This window comes from Actinia tenebrosa, unplaced genomic scaffold (genome assembly GCF_029948245.1).
Source record: "Actinia tenebrosa isolate PJP-AT-01 unplaced genomic scaffold, QUT_ActTen_1.0 PGA_scaffold16__25_contigs__length_10494907, whole genome shotgun sequence".
Lineage (NCBI taxonomy): Eukaryota > Metazoa > Cnidaria > Anthozoa > Actiniaria > Actiniidae > Actinia > Actinia tenebrosa.
Window position 1 is genome coordinate 9837694 of NW_028292576.1, and position 22479 is coordinate 9860172.

General features: G+C 38.5%; 3 protein-coding genes across 4 annotated transcripts; 1 reads left to right on the plus strand and 2 right to left on the minus strand.

Annotated features, from left to right (window-relative positions):
• LOC148910754 (E3 ubiquitin-protein ligase MYLIP-like) lies at positions 1 to 10671 on the plus strand. Of its 2 annotated transcripts, XM_089031523.1 has the most exons (3): positions 1 to 235; positions 5694 to 5822; positions 9333 to 10671. In XM_089031523.1, exons 2-3 carry the CDS (start codon positions 5695 to 5697, stop codon positions 10039 to 10041), a joined length of 837 nt encoding a protein of 278 aa, XP_088887649.1. In that variant the 5' UTR covers positions 1 to 235; position 5694; the 3' UTR covers positions 10042 to 10671. The 2 variants fall into 2 exon arrangements, with proteins under 2 accessions (XP_088887649.1, XP_088887648.1); XM_089031522.1 differs by lacking the exon at positions 1 to 235 and having other exon boundaries at positions 4961 to 5822.
• LOC116289918 (uncharacterized) lies at positions 10205 to 22386 on the minus strand. Its single transcript, XM_089031521.1, has 3 exons — positions 22129 to 22386; positions 11932 to 16283; positions 10205 to 11594 (listed from the first exon to the last, which is right to left on the minus strand). The coding sequence occupies exon 2, from the start codon at positions 16123 to 16125 to the stop codon at positions 11944 to 11946; it is 4182 nt and encodes a 1393-aa protein (XP_088887647.1). The 5' UTR covers positions 16126 to 16283; positions 22129 to 22386; the 3' UTR covers positions 10205 to 11594; positions 11932 to 11943.
• Positions 17001 to 21078, minus strand: LOC148910755 (uncharacterized). Its single transcript, XM_089031081.1, has 2 exons — positions 19882 to 21078; positions 17001 to 18191 (listed from the first exon to the last, which is right to left on the minus strand). Exons 1-2 carry the CDS (start codon positions 21076 to 21078, stop codon positions 17001 to 17003), a joined length of 2388 nt encoding a protein of 795 aa, XP_088887207.1.
• Positions 22387 to 22479: the final 93 nt, after the last annotated feature.

The following is a 22479-nucleotide window of genomic DNA, read 5'->3' on the forward strand; positions in this document are numbered from 1 at the left end:
CGCTAATGATGTTACTTTTGGTGTTGATGAAAGTACATTACACGTTATTGATACAACTATTGAGACACATGAATGTACATTTTCTGTTAATGAACAGCAAAAGGTGTAGTAAGCGCTGGACGGTTGACATATTGGATAGTAAACGGAAGTTATCAACTGACAGATAATGGTCAAGACTTGTGATACCATTATAACAAATACCGAGGTTAATAGACCAGATTTTCGCCTTAAAAAGGTAAGAAATGCTATAACAAGTGTATTTTTTGGCCTGTAAGGGTAAAATAGTAAGAATAAGAGATTAGCCAGGCGAGATTTTTTGATTTTGTGAGTGATGGGAAGTTATGGCGTATGACTTCGAAAGGTCAAAAATTGAAGATTTGAATGACCCGTCGCGTAACAAATATTTGTTTGCCCAAAGAAATGTTTACATCAATTGAAAGCTTGTTTCTTAAAGAACTAACCCTCGGAAACTTGTTGGGTTTGGAGCTTTATCGCATGGTGAAAATCGATTTTGTTTGGGGGATATCGTCAATCACCTAGAATCACGAGTCTTAAAACTAAGATTATTTATGTCACAAAAAGTAACTCAAATTTCCTGTAAGTCACGTAACCTGATATTTAGATAGCATAGAACACGGTCTTAAGGGTTTTAAGTTGATCAGAATCGATTTTTGTACTGAACTCGCTCGGTAAACTCAATGCAAATTTTGGCCACTAAAATGGCGATTTCGGGAGGATTTTTTAAAACGGCATTTTCTCAAAGGTGAGAATATATTTTCCTTAAAAAACTATGCAGTGCATTTTGTGATATAATAAAGTACATCTGGACAAAATTTGAGCAAAATCGATTTTTCAACCGTGGCCGCTTCTTGTTCGATTTTTGCTGACATGCCCTCTTAAATCCGATAGCATGCGTGGAACTAATTTCAGTCTATTTTAGTTTTAGATGTAATTACTCATGTGTAATGAAAATAAATGTTTTTTGAAACAATCTTATGTGTTGAGCAAATCCTTGATAATATCCTTCCATAATTCTTTTAAAAACAAACACCAAGCCTACATATCGTTTTATGAATTATAATTTAGTGACTATTGTGTCGAAGACAATACAATTAATGACTCATAAACCACAAACAATAAGACTTACGAAGTTCTACCTAATTATTCAAATAAGAAGGAAAACGTTGGAGAGTAAAACATCTTTATTTATAAACTAATATAAAAATACATTGCTCATTCTTCATCGCTACTTAAATGAAAAGTTTCTTGCTTGTTACTTCTGGGTGATTGGCGATGTATAGACTTATAAGCATGGCAGCGTGTAAGCACGCTTTTGAGCGTTTTTCTATTGACTGCAACTGGATGTTCACAAATACTACAGAGTGTTGAACTAGGAAAATTTATTAGCTTTTCGTGCCAAAGACACTTTGGACATTTCACTATTCTGTTCACTTTGACATCCTTGTTTCCACAGCAAACACAGGGATCTTCTTCTGTCTCACTTCCCTCATTTTCTTCTTCGTCCACCTCTCCCTGGTCTTGTTCAGAGTCATTTGTCTCAGAATTTCGGTCCTCCTCCTCCTCGCTACTTGAATTTTCACTATCAGATTCATCGGATTGCTCTTTATTATCCTCAAGTTCTTCTTTTTCCATTAAAGTGCTACTACGACGAAAATCGCTCAAACTTGGATTCAGCTGAAACTTCCTAAATATACTCTTTAAAGGTCCAATAATCACTGTATGAAGTGTTTTCTCGATATTCAGTACGAAAGTATGATATTTTTACGATTATTTTTTGGAGTCTGTGACGTCATACACTCAACATCGAACATCGCTCCATACATTTCTTTGTATATAAATCCTTAATTTATTTTATTCCTATGAAGCCCAAAGGGTGGCTAATGTGCTTATTTTACATTACTTGTGACTATAATTTATATTTTGGGGAGTTTGGGTATTTCTTTCTCCCTTTACTACTGATATTTTGATCATAAACTACAAAAAAATGTATGGAGGGATGTTCGATGTTGAGTGTATGACGTCACAGACTCCAAAAAATAATCGTAAAAATATCATACTTTCGTCCTGAATATCGAGAAAACACTTCATACAGTGATTATTGAACCTTTAAAGAGTATTTTTAGGAAGTTTCAGCTGAATCCAAGTTTGAGCGATTTTCGTCGTAGTAGCACTTTAAATCGCTTAAGACTTTTTTGTTTCGAATCCATTTCTTATTAATCCCCAATTCTGCCAATCCTTCCAAGAACGAATTGAGGGCTCTAGGTTTGAGGATATCAAGATTGTAGGGCAACAAACATAATCTAAGAGGTCTGTAATACTGGTGACAGATATGCGCCTCTGGTTTCGCAAAAGCTCACCGCCTGGTGTACAGAACACAATATTTTTGGAAGCCGCCATGCTATGCAAAAGATCCTTGGCATCTGACGCTGAAACAGTGTTCGAAAGATCTTGCAAAGCATTCTGAATAATCGGTTCTTCTTCATTTTCTTCTTCATCATTGGACTCTTCACTGTCTTCTTGTTCCCGCCATTCCAATTTTCTTTTCATGGTGATGTATCCCCAACTGAGTCTTAAATCAAATGATTGTCCGCTCCTACATCACTATCCATTTATACTATCAAAAGTCCCGATATCAGAGCCGGGGTCAGTAAATCCGAAATGAATCCACCCCCCTCTTGCACAAGAATTTGTTTCTTTTTCTTATATGGAACACCAGGGTCGTGAAGATCACATATTGAGCTTTGGTAAGGTACCAGATGATTCCGTTCTTGTTTTGTCGTAGGGATGTACTTGTACAAAATATTATGAATCACTTGAATAATTGCGTGAACTTGCTCGGGTGTAGCAGTGCAAAGAAGGAAGTGCTTTTGGTGTTCAGGAGAAGACACCAAGAGTTGAAGATAACCAAGATTGTTCTTTACCACACGAGACATGATGAAAGAATGATGCCGGAACGGTTGTTCCTAAGTAATTATACTAAAACTCGTACATGAGGATAAGGAGGAGAGGAGGAGGAGGAGGAGGAGAGGAGGAGGAGAGGAGGCTGAGGAGGAGGAGGAGGAGGAGGAGGAGACATATTAGTGAGAAAAGAACTTGTTTCATGTCATTTAGCTATAAGTCACCGTCGAGGTAACATGGATATGGAATGTTCAGTGTGTCAAACACAGTTTTCTAGAAAAGATAATCTAAAGAGACACATGAATAGAAAACACAAGGATCGGACCTTTCCACAAGCTGGAATCACAAGGCCAGAAAAATCATGTATCCCTTTCTACTTGGAGCATCCATTTACTTGTATGGTGGGAGGAACTACAGGATGTGGAAAAACCTTTTGGGTACAGCAGTTATTGGAGCATGCGCAAGTGATGATCAACCATCCACCTCAGCGTATTGTATACTGTTATTCTCAATGGCAACCAGCCTATCTAGAAATGTTAAGAACCGTGCCTGGCATTGAATTTATTAGAGGTATTCCGCAGGAACTGGATCAAGATCATTTTTTTGATATAAATGTACGAAATCTTATAGTGATCGATGACCAGATGACCGAAACTGGGAATGATAAGCGAGTTTTAAACTTGTTCACTAAAGGATCGCATCATCGCAACCTGAGTGTCATCTACATGGTACAGAATATCTTTCATCAAGGAAAAGTTAATCGAGGCATTAGTTTGAATTGTCATTATTTGGTTATATTCAAGAATCCAAGAGATAAACTTCAAATTCTCAATCTAGCCAAGCAAATGTATCCTGGAAAAACTGAATATTTTCTGCAAAAATATGAACAAGCCGTGAGTAGACCTTATGGATATCTCTTCATTGACTTGAAGACAACCACACCAGACGACTGCAGACTGAGAACCAATGTCTTCCCTGGAGAGAAGAAAGAGCAAGAGAAAAATGTACCTGAGGAATTGCTTCATTACCTTGGTAGGCAAAATCTTGCACTACCCCCAGAGATTTCGAGAATGCAAAGCTTGAAAGATCAAATGAATACCCTTCTCAAGGATCCTAATATGGACAAAAGTCAAAAAGCAAGGCAATACGTTCAACTCCAGAACAATTATCTGCGCTACAAGGACAAAATAAATCCCAGCACATCATCTCTCTTGGCACCTTCTCCTTTGATACAACCACCTTCTTCGCTATTAACCCCACCTGATTCACTTCCCAAACGTCGTAAACGACCACGTCTTGAATTACTAAACTATTTAGAAGGTGACCCCAACAAAAAGCCTGGAAAAAGTGTGCGTCGGTCAATACGGGTAAAAAACCGCTTCCCTTTTAAGTACGACTACCATTTACATTGCCTTAGGTTAAGAAGAAAAATACCTAATATGATCTATAAGCAAAGATGAAGTAGAATGAGTTGATTGTATTTGTTGTTTGTTATCATAAATTGATGAATAAACTAAAACTCAATGATTTGTATTGGTCTGTATTGCTTATTTGAATGTTTGGTAAAAAGTATTTTACTCTTTCTCAGTACATCGCTTGTGGAGAAATATCGCTTTTCGAGCCAAACTTTTCATTTAAGTAGCGATGAAGAATGAGCATTGTATTTTTATGTTAGTTTATAAATAAAGATGTTTTACTCTCCAACGTTCTCCTTCGTATTTGAATAATTAGGTAGAACTTCGTAAGTCTTATTGTTTGTGGTTTATGAGTCATTAATTGTATTGTCTTCGACACAATAGTCACTAAATTATAATTCATAAAACGATATGTAGGCTTGGTGTTTGTTTTTAAAAGAATTATGGAAGGATATTATCAAGGATTTGCTCAACACATAAGATTGTTTCAAAAAACATTTATTTTCATTACACATGAATAATTACATCTAAAACTAAAATAGACTGAAATTAGTTCCACGCATGCTATCGGATTTAAAAAGCTTGTTTGATTTCTGTCTTTTCTTGGGAGGTTCATTTTCTTTGCCTCCTTGCTGTCTTTTAGCGAAACCTTTTGACTTAGGGTTCGTAGCTCGTGGATCAATTACTTGTTGGTTCTGAATTCTTGCTTGATCTCCGGGTTGGGTGGATATAGGACTGGTTTCTGCCATAACGGAAAATCAGGAAAATCAGTGTATTTTCGGATGTGGATCAGGATCTGCCCTTTGAATTCATTGACGCTAGCATGATATCTTCGAGATCCTAACTGGAATAACGTAGCCATTGCGTTTCTCAAAAGTAAATTTTTTAGGTCTTGTCTGCTTGCTTGAGTTTTGGAATAAAAAATTCAAAATCCCCGCGCTCTATAAATTGGATTGGTAAACAAAAGACCTGTCCAGTCTTGTCTAATAATACTCTGCTCGTCATTTTATGGTAGCGATTTGATAAACAATAGTCTGCTTGTCATTTAATGGTAATGGTTTAATAAACCGAATGGATGTGCTCGTCCTAATCGTCCAAAACTCTTGCCTAACAATAGACTCATGACGTCAATTGGTCGTCATGGTAACCCGAAACAATACCTACCCGTCGTTTTATGCTAATATGTGATGAATAATTAATGTTCCCCGTCCTTCCCCGTCCCCTTCCCCGTCCAAAAAAGGGGTTGTGCGCAACATAACATACTACTTACCAGTGCTTTAAACATTATAAAATAAGATACGACTAGTTCGTCTTCTGGTCAACTAATATGATGAAAAAAGAGATGAGTTTTCTTGACAGAATGGACTTTTTAGCGCGAAGAAAACACTGGAAAAGTGTCATGGCTGCCTTCGTTGTCCATACAACACAAGTAAAATACTCTCAAATATTCAGTACCAGAGGTACATCGTATAGATATGGATACACATGGTAAGGGTGTATTAATAATTATAATATCTTGGCAAATCCTAACTGTGATCGACATTTTGTATACACCTACTTGCAAGAACGTTGACATACGAAAATAGAACATTAGTAATTTAGTGAGAAAGGAATACATTAAAAGACAAAAGAAAAAGTTCAGCTTCAGTGATCTTCTTTTGTTTTTTAATATAATTCCTATCCCACTAAATCACTAATGTTCTATTTTCGTATGTCAACGTTCTTGCAAGTAGGTGTGTATACAAAAAGTATCCTTATTCTATATCAAATCACTTACATGTTCAAATTTTAGTAAATGTTCGAGTAGCCATCACTCTAAAACTAGACGCTATCTCCACCTTCAGTGTTGGTTTTTTATTACCAGAAATCCTTCTTCATTCGAAAAATACAGGTTATTTTACAGAGAAAAATCGGCTTCAAGGTGTATTTACATTGTTTTTTGGGGGGAATTTGAAGCCTATGTATAAATTATATCTTCCTTTTACGACAAGCATCAGGCTAATCAAAATTCTTTTGCCATTTTTTTATGTGGCTTTGATAATATTGCTGTTCATCTCCAAGGAAGAAAGATATTTTAGAAATCGGGTATTTATTTCATTAGTTATCCACCAATGTTGCGTTCACATTATTTTCTTGCATAAATTACGTTAGAGAGAAATGTCTTTTTTTTCAAATTTCTCAAAATCCATACGCTATCTCCACCCTTAACTTGCAATAATTATATTGTACGATAACAGTGTTTTCATATGATCTTAAGTTTCATGCCGCAAAAAATCGGCTTATACCAAAAAAAATAAACTTTTGCAAGTAATATATGCATAAAAACCATGCATAGAATTTGGTATTTGCAAACATTAACATAGTTCATAGATGATAGCCACTGTTCTTTTCCTGTTGATTTTTTGTCGATTTGCAGAGTGTCTAGCTTCAGTCATCGCGGAAAAAATGGTATTGAAAATTGAAATACATAACTGTTCAAATGTTTCAGGGTCGTAAATAGGGGGTTTATTGGACACAGTGAATTCATTAAATAGTCTTGTTCGCAATAGCTGTAGCTCTGTCTGGAGGTCGCAACCTGAAATAGAATATGTCAATGGTAAGCATTTTGAATTAAAAAAGATCTGACATAAATATGACTTACGTTGTGATAGTCCTTTCATGTGGTTTCGCCGCCAGGACCACGGAGGATCTGGCCAAAACACGTGTCTTTAACTTGCCACCCATTCATGTCCTAAGGGTTTGCTACAGCTTCGGTTTGAGTGCTGGTTGAAATTGTCGAAGGAGCCACACCCGCACCCGTCGCATAGGCGCGTTGAAATTCTTCTTTTTTTCTCGGTCTTCCCCTTTCCCTTCGTTGACCGAGCTGCAACGAAGTGCGTACTGATCATACTTTGTATAAAACATATGGAGATTCTACTTTTGGTAAATTTATGAGAAAATAAGAAACTACTTACGTTGGGAATAGTTTTTCCGATTTTTCGAAAATCGGCGACTGTACACGTAGAACATATTCACAGTTGCTCGCTAGTTGTTTCAATTCCAAAACACTGCTTGAAATCACTTTTAAAACTTGTGGCTGACTTTGCTTTGTTCTCGTAGTGCTTACATACTGAACACGTTTTGTGAGAGCAATAAAATTCGTTTACAAACAATGTAACCACCAAAAATATCAATTTGAATGACCTCGCCATGGTTCAAACAAGGCTCCAACCTCTGTAGCCTGCAATCACCTTGTTATGCATCAGCGGATGCGTGCATGCGCATGCAAAATTAATCAGTGATAGATTGTGGCAATTCTACTTTCTTGTAAAATCCTGAATCTAGAATCTAAAAATCACAATAAATTCAGCTTTTACAATTTTTTTTCTTTCTTACAACGTCAATAATCCTACCCTTTTCATAGTTTAAGAATAAATTCAAATGATTAGAAAAGGTACCTTTTTATTCAATAAAAAGGTAAGAACTTTAGTGTTTTATCTATTTAATGGATGTGATGAAATTTCCTATCTTTTCTCAAGTTTCGCCCTTTAAAGGAAATTCGAAAAGCAGATAAAAAGGTACCTTTTTTTCGGTTTTTTGAGTTGAAAAACGCAAGTACTAAAAGGTACCTTTTTAATCAGTGATAGATTGTGGCAATTCTACTTTCTCGTAAAATCCTGAATTTAGAATCTAAAAATCACAATAAATTCAGCTTTTACAATTTATTTTCTTTCTTACGACGTTAATAATCCTACCCTTTTCATAGATTTTAAGAATAAATTCAAAGGATCAGAAAAGGTACCTTTTTAGTTGATAAAAAGGTAGAAAATTTAGTGTTTTATCTATGAGTGGATGTGATGAAATTTCCCACCTTTTTTCAAGTTTCACCCTTTGAAGAAATTTCGAAAAGCAGATAAAAAGGTACCTTTTTTGCCGTTTTGCGAGCTGAAAAATGCAAGTACCAAAAGGTACCTTTTTTATCACAACTCTGAGTCACTGCAGCATTGTTAATTAATTTTAATTGAAAAAGCAATGCCAAATGACGCCATCACATGTTTATTTTCCCTTCGATTTCATAAGTAGACGTATGTTTCTTGCTGAAAAGCCTCTAATGACCTCTGGAAAGGATTGCTTATAGGATTGGCTTATTTGTTGATATGAGTAGTTTGCATCCAGATATATTTCAATTGTTTCAAGGTTGGCTTCTAAAACTCCATGTCTAATTCCAGCTTATACTCGTAGTTTCCTGTCTAACACCAAACGAACGGCCTTATTACAGTATTATTAAGTTTGAATACAATTAATATGTCACATAATTAACAGTAGTCACGTGGAAGAAGTTCTTTTCTTTTTTCCAAACTGTTTTCACATTTCATTTCCCCTTCTTGTTCCATTCACTATATTTCTTTTCTTTTCTTTTTTTACATTTCCTTCTCTCTACACTGTATCTTATTTCCGATTTTAATTTTACAACTGTGTTTCCTTTTTTTATCCAAATTATTTTCTTTTTTATTATTTCCCTTACAGTGTAATTCTTATTCCTCACTCTTTTTTACTTTCTTTGCTTTCCTCATTCCTTTCCTTTCCTCTTCACTGTCATCTCATCCCTCTTCTTTTTTCCTGGTATGGGTGGTCTGCGCTGCTACGGAGCTTTCACTCACCGCTTTGTAGTTCAAGCCTCCATGAGGTGGCGGGCTTGATTCTCGACTGAACTAAATGTACGAGTAAAGTTTATTTGATGTGTTGTTATGTTCTCCCCCTTGCCACAAGATGGTTACACTATCTCTCCTCATACAAATGAAATGCGTAACTTGAGTGTTGCGTGTTGTAATTGGTGAATGCAGTAGAGTGTATGAAGCGAACCTCACGGAAGAGCCCCTTACGGAAAATGATGGTTTTTTTCGCTTGTATCTCCACTCATTAACGTCTGTTTCTCTATTTAGAATATTTTCATATTACCAAACGAGATGCTTCTATAATTTTACTTTCTTATTCCTTAATCTTTTTGATATTTTGTAGGATAAACTTCGAGGATGTTTCAACAGTGTCTTACAACAACAGATGTTTCACAGTCGTTCACGGTAGTGGAACCCAGGCCCAGCGGGTCACCTACAAACTCAAGAGCGAATGTGACGCCGTCGCTTTGTTTCGAACATTCACAGAATTCCACACGTTTTACCAGTGTAATACGGTGAAGCGGTCTGTGGTAGACCAATGCACGCGAACACTTTTGGGACGACTTGTTTCAGTCGTTTTTCCCTCGAATGACTTCGGTAAGACTTACCTGTTTGATGTACAGCGGACTCGTCGACAGGCCTACAGTCATGCGTGGAATGAAATGAACAGCTATCGAAATACCAACATGTCACGTGTTACGGCCGGCAATAGCCGAAGTGGCTACTCGGTTTCCGAATTCCGGCCCGTACAATCTCCGCTCAGTCGTCGGAAATGTTCGGGCTCGCGGCAAAAGGATTTGGCTGAATTTGAGGAGCAAAACCTCACGGATTTGGATATCGAGGCAATGCAGCCAGAAGAACTAAAGAAAATGGTTCGACACATGCAAGACGCTCGGATTTGCCAGATTTGTATGGATGCGGAAGTGGCGACGGCCTTTTGTCCGTGTGGTCACGTGGTTTGCTGTGTGGAATGTTCGGCAATGTGCAAGGAATGTCCTTTATGTCGTAGCCAAATAACTTACGCCCAACGAGTCTTCTTTCCTTGCCAATGACAGCAAGCGATTTTATATTTATTATAACTAAAACCAATTCACGTGATTCTAGTAACTCAAGAAAATAAACTTGGAAAAATTATTTATTGATCTACACTAATTACCCCGAAAATGACAATCAAAACACAAAGACAAAATTATTTATACGAGGAAAATAAAACTATTGTCAACATTTGTATTTAATATCTCCCTGAGAAGCTTCAGCTTACGTTATAGTTAGCTATGAACTGAAAAATAATATCTTGTTATTTAAAATTTGAGAGAACAAGGGTTTGTCCATGTGTGTTTGTCTATTTTTCATCGTGTAAGAATGACTTGATAGTATGTCTATCAAACATTTGACTTACTAGCTTATGTTCCTGTGTATTTGTTGTCCGTTTATAGTATCAAGACTAGATTCCCATGAGCTCTTCGAATCAAAGAAATAAGACGAAATTTTCCTTAAAATTGAAGCTACTTTTAATTTATCTTTACAATATACTTTTTAATCAATGTAACTTATATTTAAGACACTAGAAAATCAATTTGTCATCGTAATATTGGTAGAATAGTTGATAAATGTTGTACATTAATTCTAAGTCTAGAAAGAATTTAGATTGCAAAACATAAAATATCAGAATTTTATCATGATTGTATTTATATGTATCAAGTGACTTGGTCTTCAATAATAGTAGACTGTGTCAGTGCATCAATTTCAAAAATGGCGGGAAAATGGTAACCGCGTGCGTGTTTATAGAATTGATTGATAGAAAGTTTACTTGCACCGACTTTTATGCGAAGCACTAGATTTCAAAATTCAAGATTTCAAAGTCATAAAATGCCAAATCAGTTAAGAGGTATTACAATGGTGGTATCAGTGACAACTGGTGGACTTACCTCTCACCGAGATCTGGATTCCTGGTTCGATTCCTGGACTTGAGATCTCATCTTGTACCCAGAGTCCTCCTGCGTCTTCCTACTTTGTCGATCATCTGCGCCTGCCTAGAAACATGCATGTCATCCCGGTGACCAAAAAGCTGGAAGACTCTGGGTTCGAGATTGGTGAGTAGTTTGTCAGGGCTCTTCCTTTGTTCGAGGGTTTTTCTCCGGGTTCTCCGGTTTTTCTCCCTCTGCAAAACCTAGAAACATGCAAGTTAGTTTTTACTAACATTACTCTTAGCTATAGAACCATCTAAATATTTTAAAAATTTCCCATTTAAAGCCACGTGTCCTGAGAAACAAATGTTTCCGATATTACCTAAATGTTTTGTAAATCTTAGTCCAGTGAAAATGACACGTGTTTGAAATGGGAAAAAATCTGCGACCAAGCTAAAATGGTGTCATATTGGATGAAATAACTCGATCATAAACACTTAAATACTGTGTTATGAGAATGACTTTGAATAAAATATGCTATTTACAAAGTGTTTAAGGGCAAAATACCCTACAAACACAAACCCGACCGAAACAGTGTCCACACTTGTCCATTCAACACTATGTCTTGATGATCGAGCATGCAGAGTTCATCGTAGTTTGACGAGACCATGAAATTGCAACAGTACAGTCATCATGATCTAATGAAGTATTAAAGGAAATGCAAATTAGAAAACATGTTCCCTGTAATTTCTATGCGGAATTTTGCAGTAAAAAAATTTGCTTTTCACAGTTATATTTATTACTTCTCTTATTTCCTTTCCTTTTTTTCCCTTTTTCTTCTCAGTTTCGATTCCTTTTTTTCTTCTTTCAATTGATTATCGTTTCTTTTTTATATTATCAGATATTTTGTTGCTTTTCTTTTCTTTTCCTTTCCATTTCTTTTCCTTTTCTATTCTTTTCTTTTCTCAGTTAATTTCTTTTCTCTCCATCAACTGTGTATAATCTAAACTCAAAATTCCATTATTTCAACTTCACCTTATAACTTGATCATCGAGAATTCCTTTCCTTTTTCATCGAGTACTTGACTTCTTCTTTTGTCTGGTCCCATCCATGAGCAGTTACAACCTTGTACACCTCCGTCACGAGATCCGGAAAACATTCTAAAACCACGAAGTCCTCCAGCAACCTATCCCTGATTACTGTGGGTCTGGTGCTTTCCGAGACGTGTGCGTATGCATTCCTTATCAAACGCACCAACTCTACTGCAGAATAAACGTCGTAGGTTCTTCTTTTCTCCATTTCATCGAAGATTACAGGCATGTGGGAATAACCTGGATCATTCCATGCTCCTTTTCGGACTATGGTGTTGAAAGTCGTCTCTAAGTCTGTTTCAATGGCGCTTAAACAAATTGATTTTCCAGCACGTGGGAATTCAAAAACGGACTGGTTACCTACGGCTGTCAGAAAATCAATCTTTTTGTTCTTTGACCAGAACATCGGATGATCCAGGGCTTCTTCTGCAGTCGGCCGGTCTTTGAAATTTCTTCCCAGTATTTTTTTAACGAGGTGTGTGGCTTCAGGAAAAAGAGGTTTATCCCATCCTACCATTTTGCCACTTGCTATATTGACTTCTACCTCGTGAACCGGTTGCGTATTATTCTGAGAAAATGGATGCCTTTGTACCGACAAGATGTAATGAAGAACAAGTCCACATGAAAACATGTCGGATGACTTGGAATGATCGAGTTTATCTACAAACACTTCGGGAGCAATCCAACACCTCGTTCCTGCATTGGTACCATACACGGTTGTAGCTGTAGAATCTATATGACGACTTAGACCAAAGTCAGCAATTTTCAAACAAAGTTTTGAATCTGTCTTATAGAGAATATTGCCAGGCTTCAGGTCGCGATGGAGAATATTCTTCTTGTGCAAGTACTCCATCCCCTTGATTACGTCTTCACAAAGTTGTGTGCCTTTTCTACTATCGTGTGTCGACCCAGTGAGGTAGTCGTCAAGATTTCCTTCCATTAATTCTAAAACAACATAGGAAAACATTCCGTCTTCGTCGTCAAAGAACTGCAAATAGCGTAGGACTTGCTCACAGTCTGCAAGCGCGATGAGATTGGTAATTTCTCGTTTGTCTTGTGGTTGTTTCATGCGCAACTTTTCAATACGTTTTATGGCCACTTCTCTGCCATCCTTGTCGTTGATTCCAGCAAAGACATGACCAAATGCACCACATCCTATGTAGTCATTGTGCAACCAGAAATGATCGCCGACTACAAGAAAGTCTTGTCGCTTGGCAACTTTGGCCAACTTGTCCTCGTGTTTCTTCGACACTGACGTCCAAGGAATAAGAACTTCGTCAAAATCAACAGATTTTTCTAGGAGATCTCTCAGTTCAGGACAAGATTCCGCCATGTCAAGACAAAATTTCGGCATGTCAAGACAAGATTCCGATTTCGCTCTATACCGTCGCAGCAATTTTAGAATTTCACAGTGCACGGTACTGTACAATTCAGGTCCTTTTTGATACTTCGCCAGTTCTATTATGTTTCCACAGCAAAAACGAAGTGGTGTAACTGCAGTGGTGCGACACTTCCTGGAATTCAATATATCTTTGAGAAGAACTGCTTTCCAATGTGTTCGCGTAGATTGATCTTTACAGATAGCATTCAGCAAATTCGTGGTGACTGTTTCGGATTGCGTGTAGTTCATCTCACAGGCCACGTCAACCAACGCTTTAGAAAGAACGAACGTCTCTGATTGGATGAGGATACTCAAGACAGACTCGCCATGTTTGTTAACTGCCCAAGGATCGAGTCCTTTTTCGATACACTTCTCCCAAAACGACTTTGGATCTTCTGAAACGTCTGGATAAAAACGATCAAGATCTTCAGGTCCTCTTTTTATTGCTGCAACAAGAAGTGGGCTTTGTCCTAACGCCGCCACTACGTTAGGGTTTGCTCCGGCCGCAATTAAAATTTTGACAGCACTCCAAGTCATGCACATATGCAATGGAGTTAACTCATTCTCATTTCTGTCGAAGGGTTTTGCTCCACATTCCAAAAGGTGATTGAAAATTATTGATAAAAATTCCTCAAAAGTGCAGTTCTTGATAACACTGCGAGAATATTCTTCAGGCCTGTTAAACGCAAGTTTAGCCCAAAGGTGCAGCGGTGTGTCAAGGTGGATGTCACGTTTGTTAACGACATTTGTTTTCAATACTTTGGTACTTGGAAACGACTGCAAGAGTTCGATCACTTCTCGCAGGAACTCCTGTCTTATTGTCTCATGTCGTAGTTTAAAGCCGACTGGAAAAAACTTCATGGTCAAGTGAAAAACAGATTCTCCGGTTCGTGACGTTTCTTCTACAATGGACCCTCTTTTGAGCAGGAACATACAAACTTTACGCACCGCCTTAATTGCTGATGGCAATTTACTTTCTGTCACACGACTTATGTCTCCAGACAAGCAAAACAGAAGAGGCATTTGATTTTGATGGTTTCTTGCATTTAACTGTGCGCCAAGCTTATCCAACTGGTGACATAATCCAATAACATGCTCCTCAGAAGCACCAAGAAATGGTAAACGAACCGTATGGTGAAGAGCAGTGTTTCCATCGTAATCGGCGCTGTTCGAATTAGCTCCCAATTCGACCAGTAATTCAATAGCTTTTGGTGTGTTCTCAGCGCCTTCCTTTAACAACTTCAAAATATTTTCCAATGCTAGTAGTATTTGCTCACTGTAATTATAGTCGTTCACAAATTCACTATAGAGCTGAACCAAATTCAGAAGTTCAACGTCACTCACAAGGAATGCATATGTCACAGTTTTTCTAAACATTATGTTTAATACTGTGGTAGCAAGACTTTCCCTTTTCACACCGTGCTCCAGCAGCCTTGAAGCATCAAACTTTTGCATCATATATCCATATTTTTCAAAGAGCAAGGTTAGGATATCAACGTTACAATTGTCCTTCAAATGTAGACCTCCAAACTTTTCCACGATCTGACATCCTGTCGTGTTGAAGTAACTCCAGTCTGCGTTAAACAAAGCAGTTCTGCCAAACCTATCTCTTAATGTGAGAATATCAGGACCAGCATCGATCAATGCACAAACCACACTTTCGTTGTTACTTTGTTGAACTGCATAAAACAAAGCAGTTTGGCCATCATCATTAGTTATGTTGACATCAGCACCAGCAGCAATCAATGCACGAACCACGCTTTCGTTGTTACTTTGTTGAACTGCATAAAACAAAGCAGTTTGGCCATCATCATTAGTTATGTTGACATCAGCACCAGCAGCAATCAATGCACGAACCACGCTTTCGTTGTTACTTTGTTGAACTGCATAAAACAAAGCAGTTTGGCCATCAAAATCAGTTATGTTGACATTAACACCAGCATCAATCAATGCACGAACCACGCTTTCGTTGTTACTTTCTTGAACTGCATGAAATAAAGCAGTTTGGCCATATTCATTAGTTATGTTGACATCAGCACCAGCAGCAATCAATGCACGAACCACGCTTTCGTTGTTACTTTGTTGAACTGCATAAAACAAAGCAGTTTGGCCATCATCATTAGTTATTTTGACATCAGCACCAGCAGCAATCAATGCACGAACCACGCTTTCGTTGTTACTTTGTTGAACTGCATAAAACAAAGCAGTTTTGTCATTTTGATTAGTTATGTTGACATCAGCACCAGCAGCAATCAATGCACGAACCACGCTTTCGTTGTTACTTTGTTGAACTGCATAAAACAAAGCAATTTGGCCAATAAAATCAGTTATTTTGACATCAGCACCAGCATCAATCAATGCACGAACCACGCTTTCGTTGTTACTTTGTTGAACTGCATCAAATAAAGCAGTTTGGCCAATAAAATCAGTTATTTTGACATCAGCACCAGCATCAATCAATGCACGAACCACGCTTTCGTTGTTACTTTCTTGAACTGCATAAAACAAAGCAGTTTGACCATCATTATCAGTTATGTTGACATCAGCACCAGCATCAATCAATGCACGAACCACGATTTCGTTGTTACTTTGTTGAACTGCATAAAACAAAGCAGTTTGACCATCATTATCAGTTATGTTGACATCAGCACCAGCATCAATCAATGCATGAACCACGATTTCGTTGTTTTGTTGAATTGCATCAAGTAATGCAGTTTTGCCTTTGCCACGAGAATGGACTGTTATATTTTCTGCCATCAGTACTCGATTTTCAATTCACTCTATATAAAAAGGTAAGACTGGACTTTCATGTACTGCATGTATTTCCATCCATGTTTTACATTCTTCATCACGTTCTAAACGTTTTCCTACGTCATCAGACATGTTTGCAGTACAATGTTCACCCAAGCCGGATGCTAGTGAGAATGAAGGGGGTTGAAAAAGCAGAAATCAGTAAATGGTGAGTGATTTTGGTTTGAGTATCTACCCGTACAGGGAGCATTATTTAGCAAACAAAGGAACAAAGAGTGGTGTGGTGTGGGGCTTGGGTTGTTGGCGGAGCCGATCTGGCGTGATTCCTAATTCGTGAATCACGCCAGGTTGCGCCGGGTCGTTTTCCACGCCTTGGGCCACATATCGACGCGCTCGCGGCCGAATTCTCGATTCGGTCAATTATTTTCTATTATATTTTCAATTTTCAATTTTAATTTTATTATTATTATTATTTTTTTTTACTTAATTTTTTTTTTCTAGGACCTCCCAGAAAATTGATAAATTAAACGAGACTTACTTGTAAGTTGAAGTTTGATTGAGATTCTACCGTAGCATTTGCAGGAATGAAGAGATAGCAAGTCACGAGACCATGAGCTCAGTCTTTAAAGCCGATTTTGGGGTCCAAAGCCACCCAAAATGATGATATTGACAGGGAGGGCAGGGTGGGATGTGATCTCTTCATTCCTGCAAATGCTACGGTAGAATCTCAATCAAACTTCAACTTACAAGTAAGTCTCGTTTAATTTATCAATTCTACCTCGCATTTGCATACAATCAGAGATCACGTGAGATTTTAGAGCCTAGTCTTTGGCCTCAAAATCAAATATACAAGTGCAACAATAAGGCACACCTTTTATTTATTAAGGTTTTGATAATAAACCTTCAGCAAATTGATTGGTGTGGGCAACAGGTTTGTTATAATATTTGGCAAAAGTTGAACTTGAACGCCAACCAGCAGTCATCAAAATGTCATTAATGGGTACATTATTTGACACGGCAGCTGAGGTGCTGGCACTTCTTGTGGAGTGTGGCTTGAATAAGGTTGTGTCAATGCCAGCTTGCAGCATTACATCTTTAATCCAGCGACGGATAGTGTCTTTTGATGCTGGTCCACATGGTTTTGTGTAACAAAGTAATAATTGTGAACAAGAACCCCGCAAAGCTGTGGTTCGCTTTAAATACTCTTCTAAAACAGTAAAAACACATAATTTATTGTCATCTGGGTATTTTTTAAACACAATTGGTGCAAGATGTCTCTGTGCACCACCACCAGCACTTGACTGCTTGAGCAATGACAATACTCTGAAAGTAAACTCCTCAGGTTTTTTAACCATATTCTCAGTAGACAGCAATTTGAGAGTCTGAGTTCTTTGTGCACTCACCAGAGCCATGAGCATTGTCAGTTTAAGTGTTAATTGTTTCAAAGTCATATCTTTTACATCAGGATAAGAACGAAGATGGTCTAATACTATCTGTGGATCCCATGTTTCCACATATCTGGGGAAACAGGGCTTTCTATTAAAAATGCCTGTCATGAACCTGGAGACAAGCGGATGCTCTCCAACTTTAAAACCATCAATGGTAATGAATGATGACAGTGCACTTCGTACTGTACACAATGCACTGTATCCTAGTCTTTTTGATTCAAATGTCAAAAATTCCAGTAACTGAGGTAGTGGTGGTGTCATCACAGATATGTGATGACCTTTACAAAATTCTATCCAGGAACAGATGGATGATTTGTATTGTTTGCGCGTGCTACTTCGCCAAGAGTGAAGGATGATATTTAATACTTCACCCCTTACACCTTGCTCAATGAGGCTTTGCCTGACACAAGACAACCAATCATCTGGAGCTTTGGATAGAGTGGGTGTATCTTGCTCTTGTCGTGTGGCAGTGTTAGGGTTGATTTCTGTAGCTTTATCTTGACTGGAGTAGAGAGCAGCAGTTTGAGCATCTGAGGATACCAAAATTGGGTTGGCCAGTCTGGGAGTACAATGATGGCTCTGACCTGGCTCTGGGCAATTTTTTGCAGAACTCTCCCAATCATACTGAAAGGTGGGAAACAGTAAATTAAATTATAGTCAGACCAGCTGATTGTGAATGCATCAGTAGCCAATGCACCAGGGTCTGCTCTCCATGAGACATAGCAAGGCAGCTTAGCATTCAACCTTGTAGCAAACAAGTCAATGTCTGGGTTACCCCACAAACCAACTAATTTGTCAAAAACACACTTGTCAAGTGACCACTCTATGTCATCATGGAAATCATGTCTGCTTGCCCTATCAGCTTCTACATTAAGCTTCCCAGGGATGTGAGAGATGATCAGTGATAGATTTCTTTCCTTACACCACATTATTAACTCTCTGGTAATTTGATTGCAATCTCTAGAGTGTGTACCTCCCATGTTCTTTTTGTATGCAACTGCAGTCTGATTGTCTGAAAAAATAGTAATAGTGCAGTCTTTGTATGCTGAACATAGGGATTGCAGGCCTAAAAAAATTGCCTTAATCTCTAGATAATTGATGTGATGCTCCCTTTCATTGTAGGACCATCTGCCATTGGCAGAGGTGGGGGTAGGCGAGGTTGAATCACGTGATAAAACAGATCCCCATCCTTCCAGAGAGCTGTCACACTTAAGTGTTACACACGACTCTGCGGGTGTTAATGAGCTTGGGTCACTGTCCACATGATCCAGCCACCATTTAAGATCATTCCTTGACAAGTCAGAGATGTGCATGTGGTCATCCAGATCCCACTCATTTGCCTTTAAGGCATCTGTTTTTTCATTCTCTAATGCCCTGTAAAAAAGGGGTCCATACCTCACCCCAGGGAAGCTGGATACCATGAGACCTACTACAGAGGCAACTTCCCTTATTACAGGTCTATTTTGCTTTAACAGTGACTGAATGGCTAATTTAACTTTGTCAGCCTTTCCCTTTGTCATGGACACTGACATACAGTAGAAACTGAGTCTATATTAAAACCCAAAAATGTGACAGACTGTGTTGGCACAAGGCTTGATTTCTGATCGTGAATGGTAAAGCCCAGCTCTTTTAACAGTTTGGTTAAGAAATTGATATTCCTAAGCAAGGTGGTATAGTCATCTGCCAACAATAGGATATCATCTATGTACCCAATGATGAGTACCCCCTCCCCTCTCAACTTCGAGTAGAAGGGTTTGAGGAGCTTAGTAAACACCCTTGGGGCACTAGTAAGTCCATTTGGGAGACAGTTAAATTCATAAAGTTCTCCCTTGAACTCGAATCTTAAGTATTTTCGATGTGATTTGTTAATGGCCACTGTGTAATAAACATCTTTAAGGTCTAAGACTGTCATCCAGCATTTAGGTGATACTAGCTGTAGTACACATTGCAAAGTATCCATTTTGAAATGATGGTAGGAAATATAAACATTAAGTTTTTTAAGGTTTAGTATCAACCTATGTGAACCATCCTTCTTGGGTCTAGTAAAAACTGTAGAAATAAATTCTCCAGGGCTATGTCTTGTTTTCCTTATCACACCTTTATTCAGAAGTTTGTCAACTTCAACTTTTACATGTTCAGACTCCTTTTGGGAGAACTTAGTCTCCCTGGGAGCCCTGGACTGACAAGGATTTTGATCAAATTCTAAACAATAGCCACTGACAATAGACAATATGTTTCTGTCACCATTAAGTCTTTTCCAAGAATCAAGATGGTTCACTAGGTTGCCAGCCTTAAAATCATTAGGTGCACTTACCGTGCAGGTGGGTGGCTTAGTTTGTGCCTGTATTATTGGCTGGCACTGGACTTGTTGTCCTGGTTCTTGTTCTTCCAGGGTTTGCGAGGCTGGCCCTTGTAGTTTTTTTGACTTATAATTAGGTTTGCCTGAGGCATTGTATTTCCCTTTGCCCTGGTAGCTATTGTTATGAAACTTGGCACCAATTTTATTTTGGTCACCAATGTCCTTTAGATGCTTTTGCAGATCATCCCCAAACAGGAAGTCTGTAAAGGGTAATTGGGATGAACAAAGTGACCCATATTCTTTACCAATATCTGGTTTCATAAGTAGGCGACGTTGTATGTTGATTTCATACGATGCATGAGTAAGTAGGGACATTGCTTCCAGGCCATGTTTTTTCAAATCCTGGCACTCATCAGAGTCCAAGGTTTTTGCACTGAGAAGCTTATCTGTCATGCGCAGAACAGGTAAAATCCCTTTAATGAGGGATTGCTGTATCTTGAAAACCTGGAGGTCTCGTTTCTTCGTGGCCTCTCTGAGTTTTCGCCAAATTCCAGGGTTTACCCTGGGGGTTTTGGCTGCTTCACAGTTGGCTGGCCTCTCTTGGCGCTCTAAGCGTTCCGTTAAAGTTTTGTCGGCCAGCTTACAGCTGAACATCTTGTTGACTAAATTAGCAAGCTGTTCACTTTTGAGCTTTTCGCCTACAATGTCATCAGACTCGTATTCTTTGACGAGATCTGAAAGGATTTCATCCTCGGCTTCATCGCTACGAGCGACTTCATTGCCATTTTCAACTTGGCCCGAACTCTGATTTAAAACAGAGTCATAAAGATCATCAACGGCGGCCCCAGCACTCACGGAGTGCGTTTCTTGGCCTTGTGATGTGGAGGGTTTGTTGTTGTCCCTCTTGGGAATTTTGGCGGGAATTAAGCCTTCATCCCTCCTGACCTCACTCACAGTTCGTTTCCCACTGCCAGACTCCTTTCTGGCCAGAGGAGAGTCCACATCAGATATTTTTCTGGTTAATTCCAGAATCGCATTGGTAAGTAGGGCCATATCAGGCATGGAACTTGATCCTTGCGCCATTAGCGAGGCGCCATCTTGTACGGTTGAACTTGTTTTTACAGCTTTCTCGGAATTTCCCACGAGGTTTGTGTCATCATCGTCCCTCAAAAGACTGTTTACGTTTTCATCATCTAGGTTTTCCAAAGACATTTTGCCCAGATTGTGAAACTTGAAGGAAAAGGTATTCTAGCTTGAAAATGAAGGACTGAACTCTTGAAGGTCAAAACTCGCACTGAGCTCATGGTCTCGTGACTTGCTATCTCACGTGATCTCTGATTGTATGCAAATGCGAGGTAGAATCATTTTTATGAGTGGAGTATCCTCATTAAATATTATTATTATTATTATAAAGGAACGAAGGAACAAAGGAACAAAGGAACAAAAAAAGAAACAAAGAAACGAAAAAAGAAAGAAAAGAAAGGATTGAAGGGAGGGAGAAATGGGCAGATGCAGGAATTTTTTCAGGGGAGAGTGCTGCACACAAATTTATCCAGAGGGATGCATCAAGGGGGAAAAAACATTATTTTGTATTGGTTATCTTCAAAGTAGGGGCACTAAGTCAAACCAGGGAGGGATTCCCATCCCCTGTACCCCTCCCTGGATCTGCCATTGGGGAGGGAGATAGAGAGAGAAAGAGTGAGTGAAAAAGAAAGAAAGAAAGAAAGAAAGAAAGAAAGAAGAATAAACATAAAATAAAAAGAATCTAAATTTAATTAAAAAGAAAGCATAGAGGAATAGAGGAAAGCATTCGTCTCAGGCTCAGTGAATATGGAGAATACTTACCTCGCTGCTCAATGACTCGCGTCTTAGTAAATATTCTCCGATATTCACTTCTTCTTTAGGTATGTATATGTATTAATCCCTCTCAGTATATCCCTGTCAAAAATCTCTCTATGTACATCTGTATATACATATGTATATACAGGGACCACGGAGCCGGGGTCTGAGGGGGCTACGGCCCCCCCACTTCTTCCCTTTTTCCCTACAAGTGACTTATATTTTCGAATCTTAGCTAATCTTTTTACATAGTAGTCTCAATCTTAGCCCCCCTCCCCCCCCCCCCCCCCCCCCCCCTCACCCACACACACACTTGTATATGGACACTGGTCATCATTGTGTCTCAGGCACCTACGATATACGCATTTATACCATATAAACAGACACTTTTTACATGTCTTCTATCTATAACTAAATCACTACCTTATATTTCCGCTTTCCTTATATCCACTGATTTAGGACATCACACACGAAACCACATCGCTAACCCGCCTCCACTTCTTGGTAACTAATCCTAGCAACTGGTCGAAGACAATTTTCCGGTAGAACTGAGGTTTGAACGAGAAATATCTTAAGAAGAAGTACGAAAACACGCCAAAGTGAAAGCGCAAACTTGCACTATTAGATTCAGTTATGCTAATTACTACACAGGGATTCCATCTAATGTAAATGGCTCACAAATATTTTTCTTATTCCAGTATCTAAATGTATCGTAGGAAGGTTCTTAAAGCAAATGATTGAGTATTTCTCTGTGGAAATACTTATTGCGAAAAG